The 27688-nt window shown below is 42.2% G+C and overlaps 1 protein-coding gene across 4 annotated transcripts; it reads left to right on the forward strand.

Moving 5' to 3' along the window:
* Positions 1-484: 484 nt before the first annotated feature.
* Positions 485-27324, forward strand: LOC106793026. Of its 4 annotated transcripts, none has more exons than XM_014759606.1 (7): positions 19312-19403; positions 19490-19519; positions 19584-19729; positions 19827-19969; positions 23393-23463; positions 24876-25151; positions 25240-27324. In XM_014759606.1, exons 4-7 carry the CDS (start codon positions 19879-19881, stop codon positions 25354-25356), a joined length of 555 nt encoding a protein of 184 aa, XP_014615092.1. In that variant the 5' UTR covers positions 19312-19403; positions 19490-19519; positions 19584-19729; positions 19827-19878; the 3' UTR covers positions 25357-27324. The 4 variants fall into 4 exon arrangements, with proteins under 4 accessions (XP_014615094.1, XP_014615092.1, XP_014615095.1 ...); XM_014759607.1 differs by having other exon boundaries at positions 19327-19403; positions 19468-19519; XM_014759608.1 differs by lacking the exons at positions 19490-19519; positions 19584-19729; positions 19827-19969 and adding exons at positions 485-737; positions 17544-17654 and having other exon boundaries at positions 19290-19403.
* The last annotated feature ends 364 nt before the right edge of the window (positions 27325-27688 follow it).

Consider the following 27688-nt stretch of genomic DNA (forward strand, 5'->3'; position numbering starts at 1 on the left):
CAAAGAGGGATGAAATATCTTCTACACGGATTCCTCCATATAAGTGCCGATTTATTTTCTTTCTAAATATATTATAATATATATTGTAATTCTCTCTGTGGCGCAACCGTAAGGTCATAGAAAGGCAAAGGGCCATTGCTCCCTTCGCCAAGGATATCGCCAGTAATTCCGGGATGCCGTCAGGATTGCGCGACATCGATGAAATTGGATTTAATGAAATACTTGGACTCTTTTCGAAGGATCGATTAGACGAACCGAAGGAAAAACACCCCCGATAAGTATATCTCTTTGAAATCCGAGCAAAGTTTTCTCCGGCACGTAGGCGATCGCTGTTTTCGAGGAACTTTCGTCTCGTCCCTTCGGTCGTCCCTATCCCCCGTCTCCTCGCGCTCGCTAGTACAGGCGTACTCGTTCCACGAATCAGATGGCGTGGATGTTCCCCAATGCCGCTAGCTCTGGTGGGGAGTACGTTCGGAAGGGAGCTACACCCTCGGTGACGTTCGAGGTGGACCTCAGTCGGCCGCGAGTCCTCGGACGGTGAGACTCTTTTTTTTCTATTTACACATTTTCATTTACGACCGGAGAAAGAAAGCAGCTTGTTCCTTCGCTCGGCCGCTCGCCTACTCGTCTTCCTCGTGTCAGAGTTTCTTTCAAAGCTTCCTCGCGTTCCTGAAACTACCTCGAGGGCCAAGGTCGAGAGCGAGAGACGTTTTTCCCTCGAACGATAAGTAAAACACGTAAGTGAACCTATTCCAAAATAAGACTTATTAGTTAAATTAAGTGGTAGTACCTACGACGATAAATACACGTCGTCGTATCCTTAGCATATTTTGAATTGGCTTGTTATTTTCCTTGGATCTAGCTTTTGATAAACAGTAAGAGAGAGAGAGAGAGAGAGAGAGAAATAGAGAGGTTCGGCCAAAAAACAGGCTCCTCGCTTCTCCGATCTATTATTTTGTCCTTCTTTCTGTTACGCTTCGTGGACGGGTCCTAGGGGAGAACCGATCGATATTCTCGAGTCGAGTAATTGACGACAAGTCGATCGTTCGGCCACAGTGATGCGAACCAAAACAAAGCAATATTTGAAATTGTTTTTTGTGTCGTCTAGCAAGACGTTCGGAAGCGTCGCGTCGCGTCGGAGCCAAAGCTCCGCGAGTAATGGATATCGATCTTCGTGATTTGTCCTTTAGTCGAATTTTTGCCACGCGTCTTTTCGACTAATAAGATTGGAAATGCCGGAGGTACACGAGTGTATAAGCTCTTTCGAAATTCGACTGGATTTTGTTCGCTTAATATTCATGGAAGACTCAAAGGATCGCGCCGATGGAAGGTCCTTTCTATTTTTTCCTCTCTACGATTAATCATATTTCCAGAGCATAATTGTCAAACGAACCTTTCTTATCCTTTCGTAATTCTCTCGATACAAAAGGAAAGTATCATCTCTATGCGGCTTCTATTTCAAAAATGTTGCTTCTCATTTTCATAGAAAAGAGTAGAATGGCATCGAGTAATACAGGAGAAAAACTCGGAGGGATGATATTCCACTTGGCTTACTTTATTTTCTTTTTTTGTTTTCGAGCGCGCAACGAGAGTTTCTCATCACGCGCATATATTTTTCAAGGCTCCTCTGAATATAAGGCAGATACGATTGCTTTTTTACTTTGTTTTCATTTGTTTTTTCTCTAACGTACAAAGGCACAATGCCTGTTTACTCTTTTCCTCTCTTCTTTTCTTAAAAACTCGCTGATCGACTTAACGCAATGTTTATCATTTCACGAGACAGGTGGTAAATTGTTTGCTCATTTTTCTTAGTTTTCGGTCATCGAACCAGTATCTCTGGAGACGTAACGCATAATATTTCGTGGTTTTTCGGAGCACACCACCCTTGACCAGGATAACGAAGATTCTTAAAGCGTCGATAATACGCGAACGCGCTTCGAAAGTTTTTCTTTCGAAAAGAAAGAAAAGAAAAGAAAAGAAAAGAAATAACGCTTTCTATCGATTTTTCGAATGTTGGTAAGGACAATTAGATCCGTTAGGTTGGAAGTATTCGTATCGGCAGCCGATTGCGTAGCAGAGTCGTTCGCTCGCTACCTGGCATCCCTTCGCTATCTGACTCCCTCCCTGGGCCGTGAGTGATTTGCATAAATTTTCCACTGGAAATGAAATTGCTCGTGAAACGTTGGAGAAGCTTTCCGCTCTATTTGAAGTCGGCGCCTTTTCGACCCGCCCTCGAGTCTTCCATGCTGCAACGCTTCCTGCAACGAAAACGTTTGTCATACCTACTTTTACAAACTTTCATCTATCTATATTAATGAGTTTTTGAAAGGATTCGTCGATAGTCTGTTAACGAAATCGTTGTTGTTTACTACTTTCTTCTTATCGCGAGACTTTTCAAGGTAAAAAGCATTTGTCGGATGGGTAACGATAACCGCGTACTAGTAGCGTACGTGCGAAGAAACTGGATTAGAGGAACGAGCCGAGGCCATTCATACAAATTCTCCATATGTATACGTAGAAGCGTAATAACCGCACCGAATGATATTGCTCTTCGACTTTTGCGCAAAAAAAGAACTTTAGTAAATAGGTTTTTAGCAATTTTAGAGTTGCCGGTGAAAGGAGACATAAGCGAGTTACTACGCGTACGCGCGATGATCCGTAATGCAATTCGGTTCGTAATTGAGACAGGCGATGTTGTTTCCAAGTCCTACGAAAATACAGAGCTCTTTTTCTCTAAATTGCTCTTTTCAAAGTCCTACGTTTTATGAAATATTTCGGAAGAAAGAATAGCGTTTAGCGCGATTTTCCCCTGGGAAACGATTACGATCGTTGCCAGTTTCCCCGAACTTTGAACGACGTGGCGAATGTATATTCCGCGGAATAACAAGGGGAAGGAAGATTAATTAATAGAAAAAGCTCGTTACGTAGGATACTCGTAGTTGTGTGCAAGCACCACGAGCCCGGGTATTTACTCCCTTTTAACGTCGAGTGTTACCCTCGGAGAAGAGACCGAGCAAAGTGGCGTTTCTCTCTTTCTCGAGCAACCCCAACCCTTCCTTCGCTTTTCTTCTCGTTTCTTCTCTTTCAAAGGAAATCATCTTTTGCTCTTTTTACCGGCTCGTACAAGCTCATTGGATACCTTGAAAGCGACACAAAAGGGACGCCGGAAGAATATCTCGCCGGAAACAGAGCTTTGACTCTGGGCTCGGTTAGTCCTTTCGAATTCTTCCTAATCCTTTTTTTATCCAAATTTCAAACTATCCCGTTTTTTTATTACGCGCGGCACGCGTCGCCTTAACTCCATTATTTTCTATTTTTTAGTTTCAACGTAAAATTCCCTCGCTCGCGTTCGTTCGTTCAAAGTTTTATCCAGCTTAAGCTCGTTGTCCTTCTTTCGTCAGGAAGAAAAGACACACTTGCTCGATGATCGAGGATTAAGTCCGTACTTTCGAAGAATCGGTGTTATGCTTACGAATTAGTCGATAGAGCAAACGAGAAAGATTATTCGAAAATCCCTTAATTTAGGGCGAAAGCAGTCGCGCTGTTGGATGGCTTACGGAAGGGATTAAAACACGCTACGAATTTATAAAGCCGACTTTCTCTTTTATTTCGTCTATTCAAGAATTAGCAAATACGCGTTAGGATTTTGTCTTCGATTGTTCCACGTAATCGGAGCGGAGGTCAAGGTACAGGCTGATCAGCCGGCGTTCTCCTCCCCTTCCTTTCTTCCTACTTATCCGAATGTTTACCCTTCGACCTAAACTTAGTTTCGCTAACTGTATCGAATGAAAAGGACTAGAAAGGTTGAATTTGGAAGGCGCAAACGTAGCTCGTTCCGTACCAGTGGTGCGCACACACACACACACACACACACACACACACATTCTTTTCCCATCGGGTCGACGTCACATAAATCGTTCGTTCGCACTAATTGCGGCCAGCGGTCAGCGGCGTTGTGTCCTTCAGCCCCTGGCGCGGCTTAATCTCGGCCGGCTGTCACATTTTTCAATGAAATCCTCCATGCAAATTGGCTCCTATGGATTTCGCAGCAGCGAAAATTCATTTCGTCTTGATACGCGTACCTCCGAATTCCTAAGGTCTTAGACGTTGCCAAGATTAAAAGTGAGCGTATGCGCATACTTTCCTATTCGTAGCGTTGCATTGTGTTCCGCGATCGACAGTATCTCTCTTCGCACCTAGACGCCTACAGCTACGGTTAACGTCAGCTTTCCGAGGCCATCGGAGCCAATCGGTTCCAAGCCGATTGCCAGCAAATGCCTTTCTATGCTATTAGATTATATTATTGCAGACCCTTCCTTCGAAGAAAAGTCTATTTAATGTTTGTACCTATATATCTTGTCAAGGCAATTAGTATTTTGCACCACGTGCTTCACACATTTTATTTCATTTTCATTTATATTTGATCCGACGCTCGTTCGAAGCTTCAAACTCGGCGAAAAATGTTCGACGCGTATTTCCGCGCAAAGCAGTAGGTAGATATATTCCACTCGAACGACAAGTTTTCCGTGGCATTAACTAGAAAAGTTTCAAGTATTCTTTGAAGTCTTCGCAAATTAGAGGCTCTCTCTCTCGTAAATTACGTAATTTCGCGAGACTCGTCGTGGAGGACTTTTCTTGTACGGAGAGAGGGAGTGGCACTCCCACCCACGCGTGTCGTCTTTCATTTCCTTTTCCTTATAAGGAAAAACGGTTAATGAGATGGTACGTAACGCGCGGAACCCGATGGTAAGCGCGTCCCTAAAGTATCGGTTGTAGCAAGTAAAGTATCACTCCTATGTAAGTAGATTCGCAGCAGCGTTTGTTGGATAAAGTCAAAGAAAAAAGAACAAAATCTCGAGAATATGATATTTTGTTGACGAGGAAACTCTGCCTCGAAAAGATTCCTACGAAAGAGAAGTAGAGCAAAGAGATCGCGTTGCACGTGTACGTGTTCTTTGAAAAATTAAGAAAAATCTTTCTCTCGGATTTTTTTTTCTACTACTTTTTCCCCTTTTTCGTCGAGACTCTCGAGGATTTGATAAAGTGATTCCATAACGCAGCTTTATAATGATCTTTCTTCCCTTTTCTCGCCTTGTCCCCGCGAATTTATTATTATCGAAAAGGCTGACATATAGAATAGCGATTAGAATCCATTAGATGGCAGCTCGGTTGGGCCGGCCTTCAAATGGACTAAAGGGATGTTGCAATGTTCGCTCGTAGATCCAATTCCGGCACCTGCCAAGGGTTAATCTCTCTCTCTCTCTCTACTCGAAGTTCTCCGAGGTGGTATCCTCTCGAGAGTATTCATCGTGATACAAGTCGACTCTAATTGATCGCGCGATGAAGATCATCCGATTTCTCGAGGACGGATCTAATATTCTAAACCGAGAGCAAGGATTTCCGTGATTCGAATCCTCGCAAAGTTGGAAACGCTTCCAATTTGGAAATCCTATTTTCCTTATAATTAGCCTAATTGCATCGTCGTCTTGTTTTTGGTATTGTCGATCGCGAGCATTCGCTTGTCTTTCTACTATTAGTAGTATTACTAAGTAGCACGCTTTAAAAAGACGATTCTAGGTCGGAATGGTGGGAGGATGGGTGCCGATTCGACTCGAGCTATTTCTCCTTGCGTGTATCGCGCAACTGTTCCCAGTACGACTGCATCGCCCCTAGCATTGCGCTTTGTTCCCACCGTGTGTGTTGTCCGAAGCCTTACGTCGTCGTTGTTGTTCTTCCAACTCTCCTGCAGCTCCGAGATATTCGCGTTGACTACTTTTTTTTTCATTAAGTACACACCTTCCATTCTCTATTCCCTATTATTTCCTTTGACACATTCAACAATTTACTATGCGCTTGTAATAGGGAAAGCTTTTTTGGTCCCTCGCAACAATCCTTACGTAGCGATGAGCCAACTTTTTCTACTTTCTTTGGTAAGAGCTTTCCGATCGCGTTTCGACCTTTCAACCTTTCACGTCGAAATAATTTATATTTTCGATGGCGCACTCGTCCAACCGTTAGCTCATTTCACCCTTCTTCCTCTTTGCGCTTTAATATTCCCACGATGAACATCGGCGGCGGCGGTGGCAATCTCTTTTTGAAAATGAGGCGCGCCAGCTAATTCGATATCGATAACGTCGAAGGTATTTCAAATTGGGCACGCAGCATCAGATAGAAGTGAAATAGTCCTCTCCCAGCAAGCAAAGACTTTCGAGAGCCGTCCAAAAGAAAAAAGGGAAAGCACTCGTTTCCTTTCTCCTTCCGTTCAATTCCGCGAATTTCCTTCTTCGGCAGCTATCCGAACGTGCCAAGAATACTCGCGATCGAGATCAGGAGAATAAGACTGAACCAAATCCGTCCTGGGTCTTTCGGTTTAGTTACGTAAAGTCCTCCTCCCTAAGACGTCCTCGAATCGAAAATCGAAAAGTAGGATAACTTCGACGACGACGACGACGACGACGACGGATGTATCGCATATTTCTCCACCGAATTCCTTCCGAATTCCGAAAAAAAAACAAGATAGTCATCGAATCCACGTATTTCGTATTAGTCGTTAAACTGGACAATTTCGTAGAGAAGAGTATTTAGCCTGCGTCATATGTAGGGAGAATATTTTTAGTCTCGCCTAAAATAAACTCTACTATCGATTTTACACGAAGCCGTGTTGGTATCGAGACACGGAGCGTAATAGAAATCTAAACGCTGCGTTACCTGCAATTCCAAGGCCCGGTTAATCCGTTGCCTCGAGATTGCAAGCGAGAGAAGGTGAGGGATTTTCTTCCTTCTCTGGACTTCCTCTATCCCCTAGGATCGCGATTACTCGATAGGAAGGGGGAAAGTTGAAGAAGTAGCACGGCGCGTCACGTACTCGGATGGAAACTTTTCCTTCTCCTTTTACGTCACACTTTAGTTTCGCGCGCCTCTGGGACACGTGTAAGTACAAAGCCTAAAGATTATTAGTTTCAATACCGATATATGACCAGAGTACATTTTCTTCTCTTAGGGGGAAGACTCTTTCTCTTCTCGATGTATCGTCTTGGCTAGACAATTTTTCCTACTGTCGAGAGCTATCGTTTCTACTTCTTTTCCTTGGATCCTTTATATCGCTCTACTTAATCTTTCTTTCGCTCTTTTTGACCAAGACGAGTGAATAGCCCGGCACGTATCTGGATTACAGTTGAAGCTTTCAAAAGCTGTCGTATTAAGCGAGCCCTTATATTTTCTTCTCTACCATTCTTAAACTACTTTTTTAACTAGTAAATTTTTCCTTGCATTCACTTCTTCTTATAGATTTTTCATCCATTTTAACCAACACATTATTTGCAACCAGAACCTCGGAGTCTTCGTATAGAACTTTATTCTCCTATGGCAATTTCTATTTTGATTCAGTTTGAAAGCTTCGTTACGGTAAATAGATCGGACGTTATTTAAAGGAATTTAGTTAAAGGAGTTTTCGAGACAGATGTAATTAATTTCTTGGAAGAAATTTCGTGTTGTAAAGTTACGCGAGCACGAAGAATAGACTTTGTTCGAGAAAACAACTTCTCTACGCGCGTTTGCTCGTTCGCGATAACGTATCTCCAACGTAACTCGATAATCTTTCGATATTATTTTTGGAATATTATCAACATTGTTTCTCTCGTTGCCTCGTGGCCGAGTCGAAAGGGCCATTGAAAGCGATTTCGAGTTAATCGCGAGCATAGGTAGCGTTAGACCTGTCCCCGGATTCCATTTAATCTTAAAACTAGTTCCTCCAACAATTGGTTTGAGTTTGATAATAATTGTTTTTGCCTTTCGTAGAAAACATACGGCGATTAAAGGAAAAGCAAAACTAACGAATTCGCAAGTGTATCGTTGTTCGGCCCATAAATATTTGTTCGTTCAATAAATATGTGTGTTACGAAGAGTGGAAATTTCATTCCTCTTAATATCCGCCGCGGGCCCAAGAAATTACAAACAAAATCTGAACCGTTTGCATACCGAATTAATTTCCCTGTTGTGCAACAGTTCCGTTGCGTTGTCGCGTTATACGTAATACCATTGGCAACGTTTCTTCCAATATCCCAATTTCTCTTGGTCTCGATCGATTTCTCGTATCAGAGCTGCCCCTCCCTCGGCGTTGTTTATGCTCCAACCATAAGCGGATTTCCGATCGAGCGAACGATCGCGTTCGTTTGAGATTAAGTATACGATATGCTCCTAAGATCTATGTATATAGAATCAAATATATGAAGATAAACGTTTGCTGGAAGGGTACGATGATGGATATCATTCTAAATAGAGAGCTGGAATAGCATCTTGGAAGGATAAGGGTAAGGGCTCGTCTTACCGCGATCCTTCAAATTCTCCCAACAAATTGAAAGAAAGAACGCTTCCGATTGCTATTAAATCGATGCACGAAAGGAAAGAGACGATCGAATAAAAATACGCTCCGTCGATCCCGATAAGCTGCTCGTGCCAAGATACGCAAGATCCCATATCTCCCGCTCGATTTAACAACAAATATGGGCCCACGATGAATCCCATTTCGACGCAATTCTGACACGCGCATTGGCAAGAAGGAGCCCTTTCTTTACGTTTGTTTTACATGTTTGCATCGAGGCGTCCAGGGGTAAAACTCTTTACGTATGCGAGCCACGCGTTTCATATGCGCGTTCTATTTGCATACAATGCAATGCGTACATTTAGAAATGCGCACACGTGAGATATCTCGAAGAGTGTAATTTCGCGTAAGATAGGGGCGCATCGACCAGTCGGCGGGGTAAATCGAATATGCTTCCTGTCTAGGGAGGCCGCGGAAAACTGCGCGATTCGCTTTTTTTCCTTAGATTTGAAGTTGGACGTGTGCGGGAGATGAAATGTGAAAAATAGATAAATTCTAAAGTATTTATAGTATCTTCGAAATGACGTTGCAACGTTCGCCGCTGGAGATGGAAGCGATCCTCGTTAACAATCCCAGCATGAGGACAACCAATGGCAAAATTATGCTCCAGAGGGAAGATTTTCCGGACGTATACGGCCTCTTCGCAGACGTACATACACGCACATCCTTTTAGTTGGAGCATGATCTCTATGAAAAATGGATTGATCGTTGAATTATTAGAAAAGTGTGAAAGGGGTAGAGAGTCGATGTGTTAACGAGCTTCGTGAAAGTCTTTGACAGGAAGTGCATAAGCGTGCATAAGCGAGCTCTCGGAAGCTACGAATTTCGGAACGTCCATCGATCGTCCCGATTTTACGGACAACTCCCCGTTCAATTTCCCGCTTATTTCCAAATGTTCATGTCTTCTTTTATACAGGTAGAGGCAATGTGTTACGGGCAACGATTTCGTACTTACTACCGTTTGTCCCACGAAGAATACCTTCCCATATACAATTTGATTGGATTGAAAGCCGCTCTAAACGTTATCTATGAGCCACGGTATTGAAATATTAGCGTCGTTCTTACGATTATTTGCCAAACGTCCTTTGCAATGGAGCCTAAATATTTCCTAAATGATTTTCTCTCTGCGACGATTGTTCTATTCTATAGAATTTATATCGTCATCGACGAATCCACCTTTTGGTCGCAAATAAGTCCAAGTTTGTTGCTCGACGTATTGGAAAAATACAATTTCGAAGCTTCCTCGATTAACGTATTGTCCGATTTGGACGTTCTGAAGGTAGGTGATACCTGCAATTCAAACCTATCGATAGCTCAAGAAATAAGCCGGAGAAAAATAGTTACGCTCGTCAGACCATCCGCCGTTATTTCCATATTTTTTCATGAAATCAATTTGATCGGACTACGCAGTGCGCTTTGACTGAAAAAAGAAGAACGGACGATCCAGCTAGCCGATTCGATCCTTTGCTCTCAGAGACCCCAGCTCGGTACACCAACGAAACGAAGAACCTCGACAAACAGCTCAAACTTTTAATGAAAGGTAACGTAGTTGAAGAAGCGTTCCAAAGTAACGTTAGCTCGATTAACTAACTAGCTTTCGATGAAAATATGATTCAACTTTTGATTTCCTTAAGTATTGCTCAAGTATTGCTTTTGTCCAAACATAGCTCGAATTTATCAATCACAATTTTCTAGTAGATTATATTCTTTGACAGGAGTATTTTCGGAGATTCGCGATAAAACGCACCAATACGTATCTTTCTTTTCTCATTTCCGTCTTTCGTGGTTCATCCGGTCATTCCTTTACGCGCCTCTCTATTCATCCTTTCTTTTTCTTCGATTTTCTATTTCCACGTCATCCTAGTTTGTAGCCGCAGTTCGCCCGGTGAAAATCTCTCTATCTCGGTAAATTGAATGGCTTTACGAGCAGGATGGAAGTACCTAATAAGGTCTTCCCGGCTTATTGAAACTTGAATTTCTCCGAGGTACCTCTTCCTCCTCCTCTTCTTCCTCCTCCTCCTCCTCCTCCTCCTCCACCTTCGCATCTTTCTTTCTGTTTATCCAGCTTATTGATAGTTACCACGGCAGTGGTGAAAACGAAAAGAAATCCTTTGGAAAGGGAACCGAGTCGAGTACGAGGCAAAACTCTATTGTCGATATTACATTAAGGATATTTCTAAATTTCCGTCTCTCCAAAATTTCATTTCAGCATATACTAATGAAATTTCCATTGAAAATCTTTTCTCAGGTTTCCCGGAGAAAAAGTCGAAAGCGGCGATGGGTCAATTTTCGAAATTAAAAAATACTAATAGCGTTCCTTCGACTGCCAAAGGATGCAAGAAGAAGCGCGTTGCAAATGAATGAGCTTTCTTTCTCTAATCGTAGTCGCACGAGTATTTGTGCACTCGTCTGTTCTCCCAAACGACTACTCTTCTTTCATACGAGAGAGAAAAATATAGGAGCGTTTTTGCGACAACTATGACGTAAGAGAGAAAATTACGTTCTCTTTGTTTCCACATTCTTGTCTCTCGTAAGGGGTTGTTTTAGCGTGCAGCATACTCGAAAGTCGTGAAAGTCTAAGCGGATCTACGTAGAGAGAAGTTGCTTGGAAGGTCCGTGTGGCCTCTTTTTGAGCAATGAAGTAGCGTGCGACGAGTACGTACGTCCAAACCCTCACCGAGCTCTAATGATCGTTAACAAAGTATAGGATGAAAAAGTCTCTCTAGCGTACGATCCTAAACAAATAGAATTAAGTTTGAATAGAAGCGCGCGACCATCGGACACCAATTAGGACATTTATCGAGGCCGCCATTTTTCGATTTCGTCCGTCTCCACCGAATTCGGGAATTGGAACCGCTAAAAAGAAAAGTAAATAGATCGGTCGTGGCAGGTTATGCGAAAAGGTACGCAGGAGGCATTCCATGCTTACCGACATCGGTGAATTGGTCGAACCGCGTTATGCCACCTCGAGGCCACCGAATCAATAGAGCCGCCTGGCCGATAGTTAACAATTTGGAATACCACGAGAGACAGGGAGGAAGGATCCCTCTCCCTCTCCCTCTCCCACTCCCTCGACCGCTAACTCGTTCCACTAGAAGGGAACCATTCGCATTATTTTATCTTTATGCTTTTCCAAATCGAGACGAAGGCTGTGACCGCTGCCACTTAACGAGGCGAGGCGAGGCATGCCATCTACTACTTGCCAGCCAAATTTGTAATCGTCGTCCTTTCAATTTCGAGCCGATTTAATCTTCCCTCGCATATGGGACGCTCGCGAGCACGTTATAAAACAGAAATTCATTATCGAAGCGGTAACGAGATAAATGCGACGGACGAGTTTCGCTATTCTATTCCTTCCTCCTCTTGTTTTCCATCAACCTCGCGCAGTCGTATATTTTATAAATAGTCCAAAAAACACAATAGCGCAGGAAAGAGGTACGCGGGGAGATCCAACGAAAATAGGGACTCGAGTATTTTTCGTCCTATGAAATTTCGAGTGGCGAATACTCGAAAAACTCGTTGTCGTAACGTTGTTGATCGATGACAAGTATTTGTATATTAAAAGAGTAGAGGTACTATTACGTTAGAAGAGTAGGAGTACTAGTATCTGCCGAATAAATACGCGGAGCCAAAGCTTTCTTTTTGATAATAGCGCGGTGCATTCTTTTCTAATTATTCCTGTTGTTTTTTGTCGAATTCCTACAGCGCTCGGACAATTTAGTAGCTTTACATTGAGCCGTGCCAATGTTTACAGGGAGGGAAATGGTACACGGACGATATGTAAAAAATAGATCGAGTTAACGGGTGGCAAAGAGTAAACCGATAGGTTAAGCCGCCTACGGATTTCCCATGGAAATTCAGTACCGGTGGTGGGGGAGATCGTTAACCTCGCGAGGCCTACCGGAACTAATTCGGTCGATCCCCTCTAATCCGCCTAAACAACCGAATAAAAGTCATTCGAACGCGGTTAAGGTTTCATCTACGACTAGGACTAGTCGGCTAGAGTAGTAGGCTAGAGTAGTAGGCTAGAGTAGTGGGCTAGAGTAGTAGGCTTTCCCACTCGTATTAATTGGAAAGTTGCGATAAGAGGCGCCACCTCTATGAATATTCTCTTGGATATTTGCTTATCAATAAGATGATAATTGAACGTTAATTAATGCCAAGCTCGACTGTGCTGTCCCCCCGCTATTCTCTATTAAAATGAAGATAGGAGAAGTGGAGAGGGAGCAGGGAGGAATATCGATGGATTTTTCCTTTTTTTACTTGTGTCCGGTTAGACCCATTTTGCCTATTTACTTACACGGAGAAACACGTACCTATTTACTTACACATACAACACGTCAAATGCGCGAGCATAAATCATGAGCAGGTCGGGAGGGAGGGATCTTGCGTCTACGATGTGCGTTATTGTTATGCGCGCTTGGATAGAAGATAACGCGAAAGGAGGACACGAGGAGGACACCGGGAGGACACGGGGAGGATTTGATTTCAGTCCACCGATGGCTGAAAGGAGAAGGCTGTCGAGGCAGCTCGAGATTTATGCGCTGGAACCTTCGACAAGGCTACAAATCAGTTATTCTCTGTCTTGTAACTGGAAACACTGTTACTACTGCCGCCTTTATACAGTCGAACGATTCCTTTCTGCGTTGCCCTCGCGAACATCGAACGAGCGCTCTTGTTTTTCCAATGAAAAGCCAATAATTGTGTAGAAACAAACTCTTGGTAGAAAATCATCGTTCGTCGTTCATCGTTACACATTGTATTATCGTGTATCAAACGCCTCGTCCTTTTGTTCATTTCGTATTTATCGACTCTATTAGTTCCAGAGAGGAATGTCGTTGAGAGCCTTGATATAGATTAAAATGACATAATAACGTTTAGCGATTATCAGTTAGAGCACAAATTGATTTGGCGCCGTCAAAGTGGTATGGGAAGAACACGCGATAGGTACTGGCGATAGCGAATATAATATAATGTATATATAATGTACAATATATGCAAATGATGCGGCTCTCGCGTCTAATTACACTATATTATACTTTTTCCTTATTTTCATAATTATACATATTCCATTAAATATATTGCTCTGAAGAGAGATAGATAAAAAAGTATAAATCCTGCTTTTACCCAAATTGCGATTCTTTCCTTTTTCATTAATTTTCATTTTAAGTGTTTTCTCCAAGCGCCCCTTTTTTTTGTGCCTTTTTACGCGCAACATTTTCGCCTAAGCCAACGTCGACGTCTTCGCGAAACACATTTTATCTCCTATAGTATGCGCTTTTACGTTTTAATATAAAAATACAAGGAAGGCAAATGGCAATGGTGATTTTAATCAAAGCTCGGCTATATTATGCAAAGTCAAGGAAATATTAATTGGATTAGGATGAAAGAAACGTCGATTTGGAGATACATAAATAGGTAACTCGAGGAAATGGCGATGGAGCATCGAAACGTATTCGTAACAAGCACGTCGAGCAAATCTCCGCATTCGGTATTGATCTTTCGTGGTGAAACAACGTAATTGCCTCGCTAATCGCGATTAACGCGAGATTGGACGCGAACATCTACGCATCTTGTCAATGAGCACACATCGATTTCGCGATATTGTTACATATTAGTAGAATCAGTTGACAAGACGATAAGAGAGGGTAGGTAAGGGACGGTCCAAAGAAAAAATGAAACTAGAGGAAATTTGGGGAGCCGGAGACGCTTTTCATTTGGAAGATTTCATTGTACCGTGTACGATACTTATGCTCGAAGGCATTCGCTTCTAATTCGAGGACGAACTGCCAGAGGCATTCGCTTGGGAAACGTTCAAACGAGAAGTTCATTGTGTTCCCCACAATACGATGCCTCTCGCATCCTATTATCACGTACCATGCTGGGTGGGAGTCGACGTGTTTATCGGGTCTACTATATTCTCCGCTTTTCGCCTATATACTTTGGAATAAAAAGCCAGTTGGTAATTTGGCTTTCTCGAGCATTGCTTGAATGCTCATTGGAAGAACGGGGTACCTCGATATATATAAGGATGCAAACACGTATATTTTTCCACGTTATTCCAACACTGCGTTATTCATCCACTCCATATGGAATCCTTTCGAACCGGTCAAACTCGACGCGTTGACGAAGAATCTTGTTGTCGGAACGCTTCTTCGCCGAGGAAACAAAAGAGACGAAACGTGGCTGGCGTGCAAAGAAAGTACGTGCCTCGTCGTCTGATAAATGTCGTCTACTCTCTCGCCCGATTGTTTCGTCTCTTTTCTTCGGGAACAACTAAACTTGTCTTCTCGCGATAAAGGAACTTGCTTTATCTGGCTGCGCTTATTAGTTTAGTTCCTTGTTACTCGGAATTGTTTTCAAACCTTTTCCAGAATCTTATTTTGCCAAATAAACTTATAGAGAGAATGAATATATTTTGTTCAACTCGCTATCGATCGCGTACAATTATTTAGTAATTAACTAAGCCGATCGAGCGAATGTTCGTTTTTCCATAAAAGTAAGTAATTCGTAAGTATTTATTACGTAGTAAGTAATTGCAGTCTATACGCTTGGTCACGCGAAACGTAAATCTAGTGAAACCCACTGTTCCGACTTGGTATAAGTAATACGAGCCATTACCAAACGTATGGCTAGGGTATAACGCCAACGCTAATTGGGTCGCGCACATTGTGTAAGTTACGTCCGAACGAGCAACAATGGTGTTTTACGTCAGAGTTACAAAATACTTTTCTCCTTCCGTAAATCAGTTGTTTGCTCGAAATTTCTCGTCGCCGCTAAAGAAGATTGTTCGACGATCCCCGATTGCCGATCAAATTACACAATCAAATTTGACTTAGGATCGAAGGCTACAGGAAGAGGAAGTCTAAGTTGCTGGCTAGTTAGCAAATATTCAATCTATTCGAACGTTGATGTACTATACGAACGTCTCTTGTTTCTCGAAAAGATACTTTAATCGTCGCGAAAAGTTCGGGTGCTATGATTAATTATGGCCTGCGAGATGCACCTTGCCTTTGTCGAGTGCTTCGTTAGCCCAAATTTCGCCTTTGGACGGGGTTCCAAGAAAGATTTCGTATTCGCAAGCGCCGGTTATTCGCGGTCACGAAACGAGGCCGAATCTTTCCCAATTCTGATTGAATTAATACCAACGCGTCGTTTTCAACCAATTTCATCGGTCATCGAAACTTTGGCCAATTTTCGATTCATCTTTTTAGTCGCGCCGATTCGCTTTTCATCCTCGCTCGTGCATCTCCACGTTCCTAGGATTCAATTTGCATCGTCTCTTGAGTTTCAAGCGTTGATGCAACTTTTCCAGAAAGTCTTCAAGACGAATTGCCGTTTGTATACACTCTTGGAGATTTAGCGGATGTCTCAGACGTGGAAGGAAAGAAGGAAGGAAGGAAGGAAGGAAGAAAGAAAATGAAGGGAGTAGGACGAAGAAAAATGTATACGCTTCAAGAGGGTGGAGTTTATAGGAGATCTTTCTAGCGTGCTGTCTGCTTTATATTCTCCTACGTACTTTGGATTATCAACTCGTCTTTTTTTCATGATACAATGTCTATATAGGTATACATAGGCACGTGTACGTATTTCTATGCGTGTCTCAAAAGGATTTGAATGAATGCTCGTCGTCAACTCTTCTATGCAGAAAATCGAAAGAATGAAGAAGCGTAAAACTGAACGAACGTAATCTTTTCTTTGCTGATCCGAAAATCAAAGTAATCCGAATATTGAAGTAATTGCAAGTGGCATGGTAAACTGGCTCGAAAGGCTCGATGTAGATACATACTAATGCATAAAGTAGGAGAAGTACCGCAAGCACTTGGGAGTGATAAGCGAGATAGTGTCACTCTTCCTTGTAATTACTATCCGCCGACTCTACGACTCTGGAGACTCGTCCTGTTAACGAAACATGCATCGGTCATGGCCATCATCCAATTTCGGCGAGTTAATAAAGCTTGAGATCGTTTTCGATAGCGGATGCCGATTAACGGGCTGATTATCATCAAATGTCGACGAAAAGACTATACTTCGAAGAAAGGAAAGCAAACAATTCCAACAATAATACTGTAGGATTTTCCTCGCAATCCTTTTTAACTCCGTTTATCGGAATTATCGTGTAAAACCGAGTGGTGGCCGAGAGTAACAAGTCTCTCGAGTGCAAAGGGTTACTTTCGAGCGTCGAAAATGCGAGGCGAAAGAGCGGAGATTAAGAACAAGTGGCGAGCATTCCTTATCTTGTAACTGTGCCAGGCGAACGCCACTCACCTTAAAAGATAAAAGATCCTTCTTCCAATTCCTACCCGCGAATCATCTTGCAATACTCGAGTGGTCAATATTCGATCGATCTTCGATTCCTTCCCTCTACGAAGTAATTGTTCCGATTGAATTTTCAATACGACGAGTAGTCGAGAATTATATCCTTAAAATACCAAAATAATAAATGAAAAGAAAATAAATATTATATTGACGTGCAGGATTGTGGAACGTAGGGAAAGAAATTGTTCTCGAGCTATAAAATCGATTGGAAAGTCTTAGAACGCAACGAACGCGATAAGATTTAACGAGACATTATGAAAAATATTGTATAATAATAGGAACGCGTTCCGCGAAATAATGTCTATTCAACCCGGTATAGGAATGACGCGTTTATAGATCGGTTTATTCGCCGACAACCGATCTATTGTGCCGACAACAAGGCACGTTCTGTCCTCTGTTAGCTCGAACGCGTCGCCAAATGCATCCGTATGCGTACGCGACAAAATCTTGCGCGCATTAAATGTTGCGAGGTATTGCAACAACTACAATATTTCCTATTTAATAAGATAACGCGGCCGAGATAGGCTGATGAAATTTGATTTTGCTCGGCATGGAAGACGTCCTCGCTGGACCCTATGCATATATGCGTTCATGGGCAGAACCAGATTCCTCGTTTACCTATTGCATTTGCGTCAACTGTTCACTCCCCACGTGACCAAACGAGAACACTGTCTCTCTGAAGATTTTCATGAATAACGCATGAACCTTCCGATGTTAGCTGTCACGGTAGGTTGTTCGACGTTCCGTTTAAATAAGCGACCGAGCTCGAGTTTCTCTCTCGTCTAATTTCTCTCAGCTGCTAAAGTTTCCTTTGCTCGCTGATCGTAATCGTTATTATTTTCAGAGTCGCGGTATACCGGACGGCGAAAGGATGTGAGAGGACTATATGGATAAACACCAAACGGGCAGGGCAGATTCATCGAAATCACGAACACGTGGCGAGACGTGAAGCGGGGTAAGCTACGCATTTTGATTAATCCACTGGAATAAGCTTTCCTACTCGATAGAAATGGCCTAGACATAGTCACGAAGGGGAAGCTCATGTTTCAAAGATATCGACAGAACGGCTCCCAACTATTTTTGACTTTGAGCAGCGATAGAAACAGCTTGGGCAAAAGTGGGAGACTCTCTTCGATGGTATCGTTTCTTTTGATCCGTGGCCATTAAACTATCTATTGCGGCCAATCTTTTCGTGATACACAACCATCTATGGATTTGGATATTCGAGAAGAAGGAGAATCGATTTACCGGGCTAAAGCACAAGGCGAGGATAGGGCATTAGCGTGGGTAGGTAGCTTCCAACTACGCTAACCACGACTTTTCTCTTTCTTTGCGGGACAAAGCGATTGAAAAGCTCGCTGCTCCATGTGCATAGGACCTTTGCGAAGAGAGTTGCAACCTTTGCAAACCGCAGAGAGTTGGTGTGCAACAACGATCGACGCGGAATCTGCGAACGTAAAAGCTTCTCTCAATTTTTCCAGCAAAGAATTTGCACACACACACACAGTTCTTACATCTACAATCTATCTAGACTTTCTCGAGCGAATGCGCGACGAGAGGAAAGTTCCAACGGTTGTTAGAAATGTTACGCGACGTAGCTACGGAAAACCTATATAATACATCTAAGGATCGATCCTATCGCATCGCAATAAATGAAATGGCACACTTCTTCGTATTTGTTACTTCCACTTGTACGCGATCGAAGATAGAAACGTTTCCTCTTCCATCGACGCAGATTTGATTTTCCCTTTGGAATTAGAATGTTCGATGGGCTAAGCGGATTCCCGAAAAAGGCCTACAGCCGAAAGCGCAAAATCTCTTTACCACAATTGTAGTCATGAAAATGTCATAAAAACGTGACTTCTCCTTCTGCTAAGTAAGAACTTACAATTAGACAAAGTTAGCATTCGGATAGGTTCTCGTCGATCGCTTCGATACTCGCAAAGTTTCCACCCCGTTGAAAGATAGGTCCTCGTCTCGGAGCTCGTTACATGCCGAGTTAACGCTCTCGAGTTTGCATAAAATTTTGCCATTTCCAAGCAGGGACCGCGTAAAAGATTAATACGAAATTTGCGGGAAACGGGTGCCGTTGAAGGATAGTAATAGGAAAGCGAATAGAATAATAATAACTCGAAACGAAGCAACTATACTCGTAGATTATATATATATATATATCTAAAGGCGTAGGAGGTGCAGGTTAAATTAATAGGTCGATTCTAAAGGTAAGGGCACTCGTCCGGAGGAGATATTTCATTGGAATATTGATTTACGCGTCTCTATCATTTCCGGACAATCCAAAATCGATAAAAAAGAATGAGAAACGAAATGAATCTCGATCCGTCGAGAGAGCAAACTTTTCCAACTGGCCGCTCGATATCGAATATGTTAATCGAGCTCTCCGATAGATCTTTATTATACCTTTGGTACCCCGCCCGTACCGTATTTCTTCGAGCAATGGAAATCGCTTTTCGCTAGATCCTATGAACCTTTTAGGTTTGTGTGTTCTTCTTCAAAATATAATATATTTTAATATATTTACTTAGGTCCTCCGTGTAAAATATTTAACATATTTAATTTCCCTTTCTTGTAGCGTTGAGCCTGCTGTGCGTAAAGAAATTCTCCGGGAGTGCGACCATGTTGGAGGCTCCACCCGGAAGTCGAGAAGACCTCGTGGAAGCAGCAAGAACTCCATGTACGCCTACAGGTCGGTGCCGCCAATTTTTATTTTTTAACAAGAACCACCCTGTTATTTCATGGTACAACAACAGGTGCCATTATTAACGCACGCAGACATTTTCGAGATCGTACCTTCCTCCGAAGGTAAATTATTGGGCCGCGGCATCGATCGGCGTATTGTATTTTTTACGCTGCGATCTTACTTCAGTCTTACTCCGGTCTTACTCCGCAACGTTTGCATCTTTGCTGGGGAAAAATGATCGACTGGAATTCTTTGCAATACAAATGGCAAACTGTATATATTGCGGTAATAACGGCAATCGTCGTCCGTCCAACGTGGCCGTGCGTATATACGTACGTATATGCATGTAAATATTGAAATTGCCGATAGCCGATAGCCGATAGTCGATAGTATGTACATACAAATAATATCGTAAGCGCGCTCCCATAGAAATCGCATTAATTTCAACTAATGATTTCGCATACGCAACTGATGATATCCGATGTGCAACGGGCAACGGGCTACGGGCTACGGGCAACGGGCAACGGGTAACGAGGTTTCTTTTGCTTATCGACCTTCGACGAACGCGAAAGGTAGGAAATTTTCAAGACTGTTTAATATAATTATTACCGATAGCAAAAGTTCGATGTTATAGTTACGCGATCAAATTGTTCGACTTTTTTTCTCGTTCACCTATAGGCGTATTACCTATGCGCGTCGAAACGAAAATGGAAACTTTACGTTGTTCGATAATTAATCTAGACATTAATTAATGCAACGTCGAAGGAGAACGAACTGAAAACGGTACTCGGAGCATTAATAACTACACCTTATTACTTTAATGAACTTGGTCATTATTTGCATCCACGTTGAATTCAAACGAAAAGAATTATTATTCTGGAGAAAGAGAGAGAGAGGGAGAGAGAGAGAGAGAGAGAAAAGTTTCGAAAATGATACGATTTCCATCGCTTCGATGTTTCGCTCGCTCGCCATCTGGTTTCTTCTTAAAAGTAGTAGTCTACTTATTATAGAAAGAACAGCAACGGCTCTTTTTTTTCTTCTTCTTGCCTTTTAATCGCATTAATAGATTTTTCTCGATATCAAAAGTAAAATAGCTTTTCAATATTCCAACGCGAATGCCTACGCGAAAATGTGAAAAGGAATTAGGAGTTCTCTTATCGATCTTTGCAAAAAGCTTCCGTATTTTGTCGAGCGATTCCCTCGGTCGGCCTTTCTAACTCCATTAGCACTTTAATAGCATTTAATAGCTCGCAAGTAACGAGGAAAAACGCGTTGGGTTCGGTTCGCAATATCCCATTGACGGGTTGAACGGTAAAGAATTGGCTCCTACTTAGCTGCGCTCGCATTCGGATTTGGATTGATGTCAACGCTTATTCTTGGAAATCGTAGGCATAAGTAGGGTGCGCTTGGTGGCAGGCAGAGGGCAAGCAAGTCCGTAGTCCAATCGATAGCCCGTGATGAACGGTCGAATGGCTAGTGCCGCGGCACCGATGGCGTGTCTATGAATTATTTAACGCTACCAAAGTGGCCCTCCGTGTATTTGCCCTCCTTCCGGTCTTGATTTCGTCCCTTGCACAGGCGATGGTCTACGCGCTACCAAAGGTACCCCTAACTCGCAACGGTCCGTTGGCTTTGCTCGAGCCTTTCGGGTTCACGGCCCTTACTAGGTCAGGGCCATTCCTTTCCCAGTATCCCATAGAAACTTGGCTTTTCTTTCGATCGATACGCACCTGAGACGAACTCCAACCGAACTCAAGTTCAAGTCAAATGCTCATTTCACTCCATATCCTATCATACCATTTTCTTAGTCTCTGCTCGCTTTCCATCCGAGAACCAAGAATAAACGCATCCAATCGAGAAACTAATCATTTTATAGACGTCCTATCATTTATTCCTCTGCGAAACTTTACCTCTCCTGGGACTCTACTTCTCTTAAAGCGGATCATTCTTTAAAAGCCGAACGTCTACGACACCCTCATGAAAATCGTTCTATAAAAATAGATGAACAAGTATTTCCTGTGGAATCGATTAATGTAGTAATCGGACAACGAATGCACGGAATCCAAGCAACCGGGTGTCGAGCTATTGCGATATCGATTCGATTCGATACGCGAGCATGAAATTTGCATATATTCAAAGTGCCATCGCTAACTAAACTTAACTAAATCAACGCGGACGTCTTTCAATGATACGATATCTATATCTTCGAATGTCCTATTATCTATGAATGTTTTATTATCTCCTTTCCGGAAGAGAGATTAATTCCGCTTGTTCTAACGCGATTGATGTAGGCGTTACGCGCGATTTGAAAAGCCGATAGTGCGAGAAACCGTAAACCATTGAATACCTCGGTCGCGGTTACGGAATTTTCTCGGCTAGCAAACATCATATTTCTCTTTTTTAATTACATTTTCATTTTTCGAAATCGCGAGTATAGAAATGTTACAGAATCTGGGCAAGCTCGCGAAGCCATTGCGTACTTATCCATATCGATCGAATAAGAGATTAGTAACGCATTCCGATCATTTGAAATAGTAATCGAAGCGAGTTACGAATCGCTTGCAATTGTATTGTCGCTATTTCCTATAATTTATGTTACTTACCATTTTAAACGCGAGATAAATCCAACGGTCGCATTTCAAAAATTTACGTATCTGTTCGTCGATAGCATCGTAAACTCATTGTCAAAAAACAATGATATTTTGTAGAATGCATTAACTCTCGGCGTATCTCGAGCGTCCTCCGGGATTTCAAACGGAGAATAAAATAATAACACGCGTTAGATTCGCGCCATTTGTACGATCTACAAAACGTTCCGTTTTGTTCCTTTTTTATTAGGAAAATAAAAAACGTTTATGCGCGTATATGAAAATTCTGATGCTTTCATCCATGTACGTAAAGTTTCTCAAATTGATTTCGGCAGACTACGCAGTAGGATGGGAAACTATTTCATCCAACTAATCATTCCGTCCAAGTTTATAAACGATCGAAGAAAAGGAATGCGTTAAGAGAAGAGTGTGGCCACCCGGGCCGAAACAACCAGCGAGATACATTCATTCGTTATTTCCGGCTGGGCTGGCTTGTCCGAGTGCTGGAACCGGAATTACCTGACCGGAAACTGTTCTCTCGTAACGCGGAGTAGTGCACCGCAGTGAAAAATGTCTCTCCTCCGTTACGCAATCTCGGAATATCTCGGTGGCGAAATAAATCGTTAGCGACACGTCCCCAAGTTGATTCCAGCAGCGAATTCGCCTCCTACGGCAATTGTATTTTCGCAAATAAGTAGCACGGCTGAAGGAAGGATTTTCGATAAAATTGCAAATCGAAAAACTTGGCGCTCGATAAACCCGTTGTATAGGAGGAAAATTGAAATTCCTGGATGAACCGATCGCGAACGGCTACCGAGGAAACTGCTTTCGCAATCGGATCGATTTTCACGTCCATGCTGGTGATACGTGGACCTCTCTTTCGCACTTACTTTTTCCGAAGGGTCGCGGAACCGTTTGCATCCGAAAATGGATCGACGAGCGATATCAAAGTGCTTTTCAAAGTCCATCGAAGGAATATCGCGTTATCATTTTTTTCAAAATGCAAAATCGCGTCGTCTCTTGCTTTTATACTCCTAAATCTAACTCTATATGGAATTATCGTCGCTCGTGAACGTAACTACGACTAAAATCCCGAAGATTACTACTGTAGTTCGATCTTTTCCTCTTTTTAAACAATATTATTTGATTTCATTTGATGCTATTAAGATGTTGAAACGAATCGTTACTCTTTCGATCGATATCAGATGTTTGTACGCGACCTCCAACGCGGGAGAAATAATATTCGAGGATAATGAGGAGAGCGTCCTAACGAATTCTATAGGAAACCGCGCGCGAACCTCTTGACCGTATTTCCTGCGTATTTCCACATTAGAAAATTGCTGTTCTCCAGTTTGCGACAATCCAACATCGGACCAATTTAATGTTCTACTTCCTCTTTGCTTTCAGATCTGGACACCATGTTGTACGGATACACAAATAGCATATACGTGCTGGACCACACTCCCGAATCCTTGCCGGTGAGTGGCAACGATATGCTACGATATGCAGCTACGATATGCAGCTACGATATGCAGCTACGATATGCAGCTACGATATGCAGGACATGATCCCACACACGATTTCAAACGAGATCGTGTTCCGTCCTATCGTAATTATGAAAAGGACCAGGTGTAACGAGTTCGATTGCTTTCCACGCACGTTATCGCATTAGCGAACGGTCTACATTAAACATTCGTTAAGCAGCCCGTAAACATGTATCCTTCTTTATGCACGTTCGCGTACAAATAATACTATAAAATGGGAAAGAGAGAGAATACGAATATCGGAATTTCGTAATCTGTCTTCGACGAAAACACGGCCACTTTTAATCTTTTAGAATCTTTCTAAAGGATTTCAAAAATAGAACAAAAATAAGAGAGATTAATTGATAAATGAATGGGTGCGTAAATAGCATTTCATCTCGTTGCCGGGGATGCCTCAAGTTAGGTTAATAAATCGTTAGTTAAATTGTTCAGCAGATATTTGGCATTGATCGAAGAAAAACAAAAAGATCAAGTTTGAAGAAAGCTTTGCATTTTTGTCTACAAATTGAACCTATCATTTTCGTTAGCGTGCTATTGAAAAACGTAGAGTTTAATTAATCTAATGAGTTTCTGTTATGTGCGGCACCTTGTTAATTGGAACATCGAGTCGTATACGTTATACGTGCTAGTCGCAGTAGCAGTCGCAGTTAACGGCCAAATGGATGATGGCCCGTCTACATTTGCGTCCTGTAATTGATCGATAATTGCTTTTACTCTGTTTCGCGAACATCGATAAAAAGTAACGCTAACGAGCAACTCTTGCAAAATCGTGTATGATTGTGCGATCGCGCAAAGTAAATTCGCGGGCGTTGCTTCAAAATATGCTTGGAAATTAGTTCATTCCCATTGCATTGTATTTGTTGTCATTTGACTAGAATAGGACTCGTAGGAGGTGGAGCCGACTCGACGCGATCACTGCTTCGATTTCACTCGATTATTTTTTCGTCCAAATAAATCGGATAAAAACTCTCCGACTCTTGGAACATTTCCAATTATTTTCTTCCGGTATAACGATTTCTGCTCTAACGTTAACGATCCCAGGCGGCAGGAGAGCTTGCGTCAGGAGAGCTTGCGTCAGGGTTCTTATTTTCAAATGTAAAAGGGTGGGGATAGAGGACAATTGGAAGATTTAATGACGCGGTACTCTTAATTAAAAATGCCAATGTTTTTGGATACGCACGCGCACACCCCGAGCGGAAATTTATTCATAAATACGATCGATCTCTCGCGAGCATGAGAAAGGATCCGCTTGTAAGAGAAAACTGCCGACTTTGAATTGAAAAGCCCTCTTTTTTGGTTTGGAATCTTGTTGAAATATTAAGTGGTTTTTGTTGTCGGTCTCTCAGGATATGGATATGCTGCAACTATTCGCCTCGCCGGCAGGACGAGCACTTCTCACTAACGACGACCGGCCGAGAGGATCGACGTCGACCTCCTCCTTGTCTCGAGAATCCTCCTCGAGGTTGAAGAGGGGCAGAAGACCATCGGGAACCGGGACGGTAAGCGCGCCCACTTCCCCGCCGAGGCAACGAAAGTCAAGCGCGGAGCTTTACAAAGAAGCCGTTGAAATACTCGGACTCACGTGTTCTCTGACCGACAGTTGTCGATGCATCGATTGTCAGGTAAGGGCGAAAACTAATTGCTCTCTTGGTGCGTGGTGGTGGTGGTACTATAATATAACGAGTAACCCTTTCGGATGTAATTCGACAGAGCAACTACTTTGACTGCGACGACGATTGCGGCGATGCGAGAACGGAATTGGCTGCGGGCACTCCCATACTGCTCGATCACGCTTTGTCGCATCCATTGGCGTGTTCCATACAGTAGCAGGCCAAGTGGACGAGAACAAAAGAAGAACCCGGACCCTTTATTAACTCAGCCTACCGCGCATCGTCTAAAACTTATTCTGCCAGATCTTTGGAGGATCTTTGGAGGAAAAGCGACGAAAGAAACGTTTTCGAAAGTAACGTTTTTCCTCCTTCGCATATCTTTCAAATTGCGCATCTGTCGAATTTTCAATTTATACATCTTTCTTCATTATTGTCAGCTCGAATTATCTCGTCCGAATGATCATCGAGTACTACCTACATACGTTTGTACTTTTGGAAAATCATAAAACAAGGAGGTTTTGCGATCGACGAAGAATAGGCAGACGAATAAAGGGACGCTAATGACTATGCCAAATTATCGATAGAAGGATAGCGTTAATCCAGTTCATTCGTGTACCTACGCGGTGCGTTAGACAATTATATTATACATCATATTTCCTACTCCTTTTATTATTATTGTTATTATTGTAAACTAATCGAGTTTAGCGAATTCAAATATATCGTTGCTCAGAGTTAAACCAAAGATATATGTGAGGAGAAAAATGCGCGTACGCAGGTACGCCGGTTTCTCCCTAGATTACCGTCTTCTTTTCTCGGAGTAAGAAGGTGTTTGTGTATATTACGTAGATCTTAACGATAAATGATATATGACATAGTTATAAACGAAATTAGGCCTGAGAACGATTTATGCGTTCACCCGATCGAAGATGCAAGATGATGTTCGAGGGGTGGGGGGGGGGGAAGAGGGAAAAACATCCCGAAAATCTCGAAGGAGTCTAAAACGTATTGTAAGAGGGGATTCTAGTGCCAAATAACAAGACACGTTCGTAAGCTACGCCGTTTACGAATTATCTGTACCTACCTTGTTGCTAAGCTTGCCAGATTATTAAATGAATATTTCAATGATGAATGAATAAATAAATAAATAAATATATAGGTATATATATATATATACATATATAATATAATATAGATGGAGTTTCGAGCGCTCTGATCGAGTTTTCTATGTACATCTCGAGTTACAAATCGAAGCCTTCCCCAATAACTATATTATTAACGTACACACAGGATTTCGTAAATTGACATCATTAAAAGTACATACAATTCGTCGTTTGTTCTTTCTTTGATGACAAAGCGGAAAAAAAGAAATGTTATAATTGTTACTTTTTTGACAACGAGACACACCTACTCTCTCTCTGCGTTATAACAGGACGTACGCTGACTGCCAGCGATTTATCGTACAATTGAAAGATTCGATTTCGACGATGTCGTCGTCGTCGTCGTCGTCGTCGTCGATTTCGATTCAATTTGTCTTCCTTTATCCAATATTATAATCGTTTGCGTATATCTATCGACTCTATCCAAGTCGTCGTTTTATATCGCGCCAAACGATTCGATCTCATGGAAATGTTACAATTTAATCTACAATTACCGCGGTGGAATCTAAGTAGAATAGAGCTTTTAAGAAGACATTTTTCCAACAAATAAACTATCCAAGACTAAGGACATTTCCTCTTTGCTTTGTCGAAATCGTTAACGAAACGCTATATCCGATTAGATATTCATTCTCTTACTGATACATATATATATACTTACTTACGATTAGTTATTTACTTCTATACGTATTACTGCCTTTTTACTCGCGAACAGGAACGTTTAGATTACTTGGATTCATTCTTATCGATCGATCGATTTGCGATTTAGCTCACGACGATTCTCATCTGTGAAAATATAGGCGAAATCAATAAGAGATATCCTTCTCATTCCAGCGAGACGCATTTCAAATCGAGAATGATTCAAAAGCGTGACAGATATCGAGCTCTCTGTCTTTTAATCGATCATTTTATAGCAACGCGGTTATTACGAACAAATCTAGAAGCATTCCTGTAAACTACGATGGCGTACTCTTGGATATGGCTAAAATTCAAATATAATATAATAAAATATAGCTCCATTTCCGTTTTAATCGTATTCTCTTTCTCTCTCTCTCTCTCTCTCTCTCTCTCTCTCTCTCTCTCTCTCTCTCTCCCTTTCTATTCCCATTTCCTTGGAATTTCTACCAAACGATAAGTACGCGTAAAATCTATCGCTACAAAATCTACATCACCGAGCAAGCTACTCGTATTGATTTAATCAAACCGGTAAGACAAATCCCTGTAATTCTTCCGTTTTCATTGACGTCATTGAAAGATTTCTTCAACGCAAAGGTGTTAAGGTAGGAAACTACCACGTTGTTCGAGTTATACCGAAAACAGGGTTCAACCCCGGGTATCGCTTATATCGACTACGGATAGAATAAGCTCGGTAAGGGAAGAAATTTTCTAGCGGGC

The sequence above is a fragment of the Polistes canadensis genome, unplaced genomic scaffold (genome assembly GCF_001313835.1).
Source record: "Polistes canadensis isolate GaletaPanama2010 unplaced genomic scaffold, ASM131383v1 scaffold_10, whole genome shotgun sequence".
Classification (NCBI taxonomy): domain Eukaryota; kingdom Metazoa; phylum Arthropoda; class Insecta; order Hymenoptera; family Vespidae; genus Polistes; species Polistes canadensis.

Bases quoted from the DNA above. Each gene is read 5' to 3' on its own strand.
- LOC106793026 (XM_014759606.1), top strand. From the start codon at position 19,879: ATGTGCAACGGGCAACGGGCTACGGGCTACGGGCAACGGGCAACGGGT. The intron at 19,970-23,392 runs GTAGGAAATTTT...CTTTGCTTTCAG, and splicing joins ACCTTCGACGAACGCGAAAG to ATCTGGACACCATGTTGTAC. The intron at 25,152-25,239 runs GTAAGGGCGAAA...GTAATTCGACAG, and splicing joins GTCGATGCATCGATTGTCAG to AGCAACTACTTTGACTGCGA.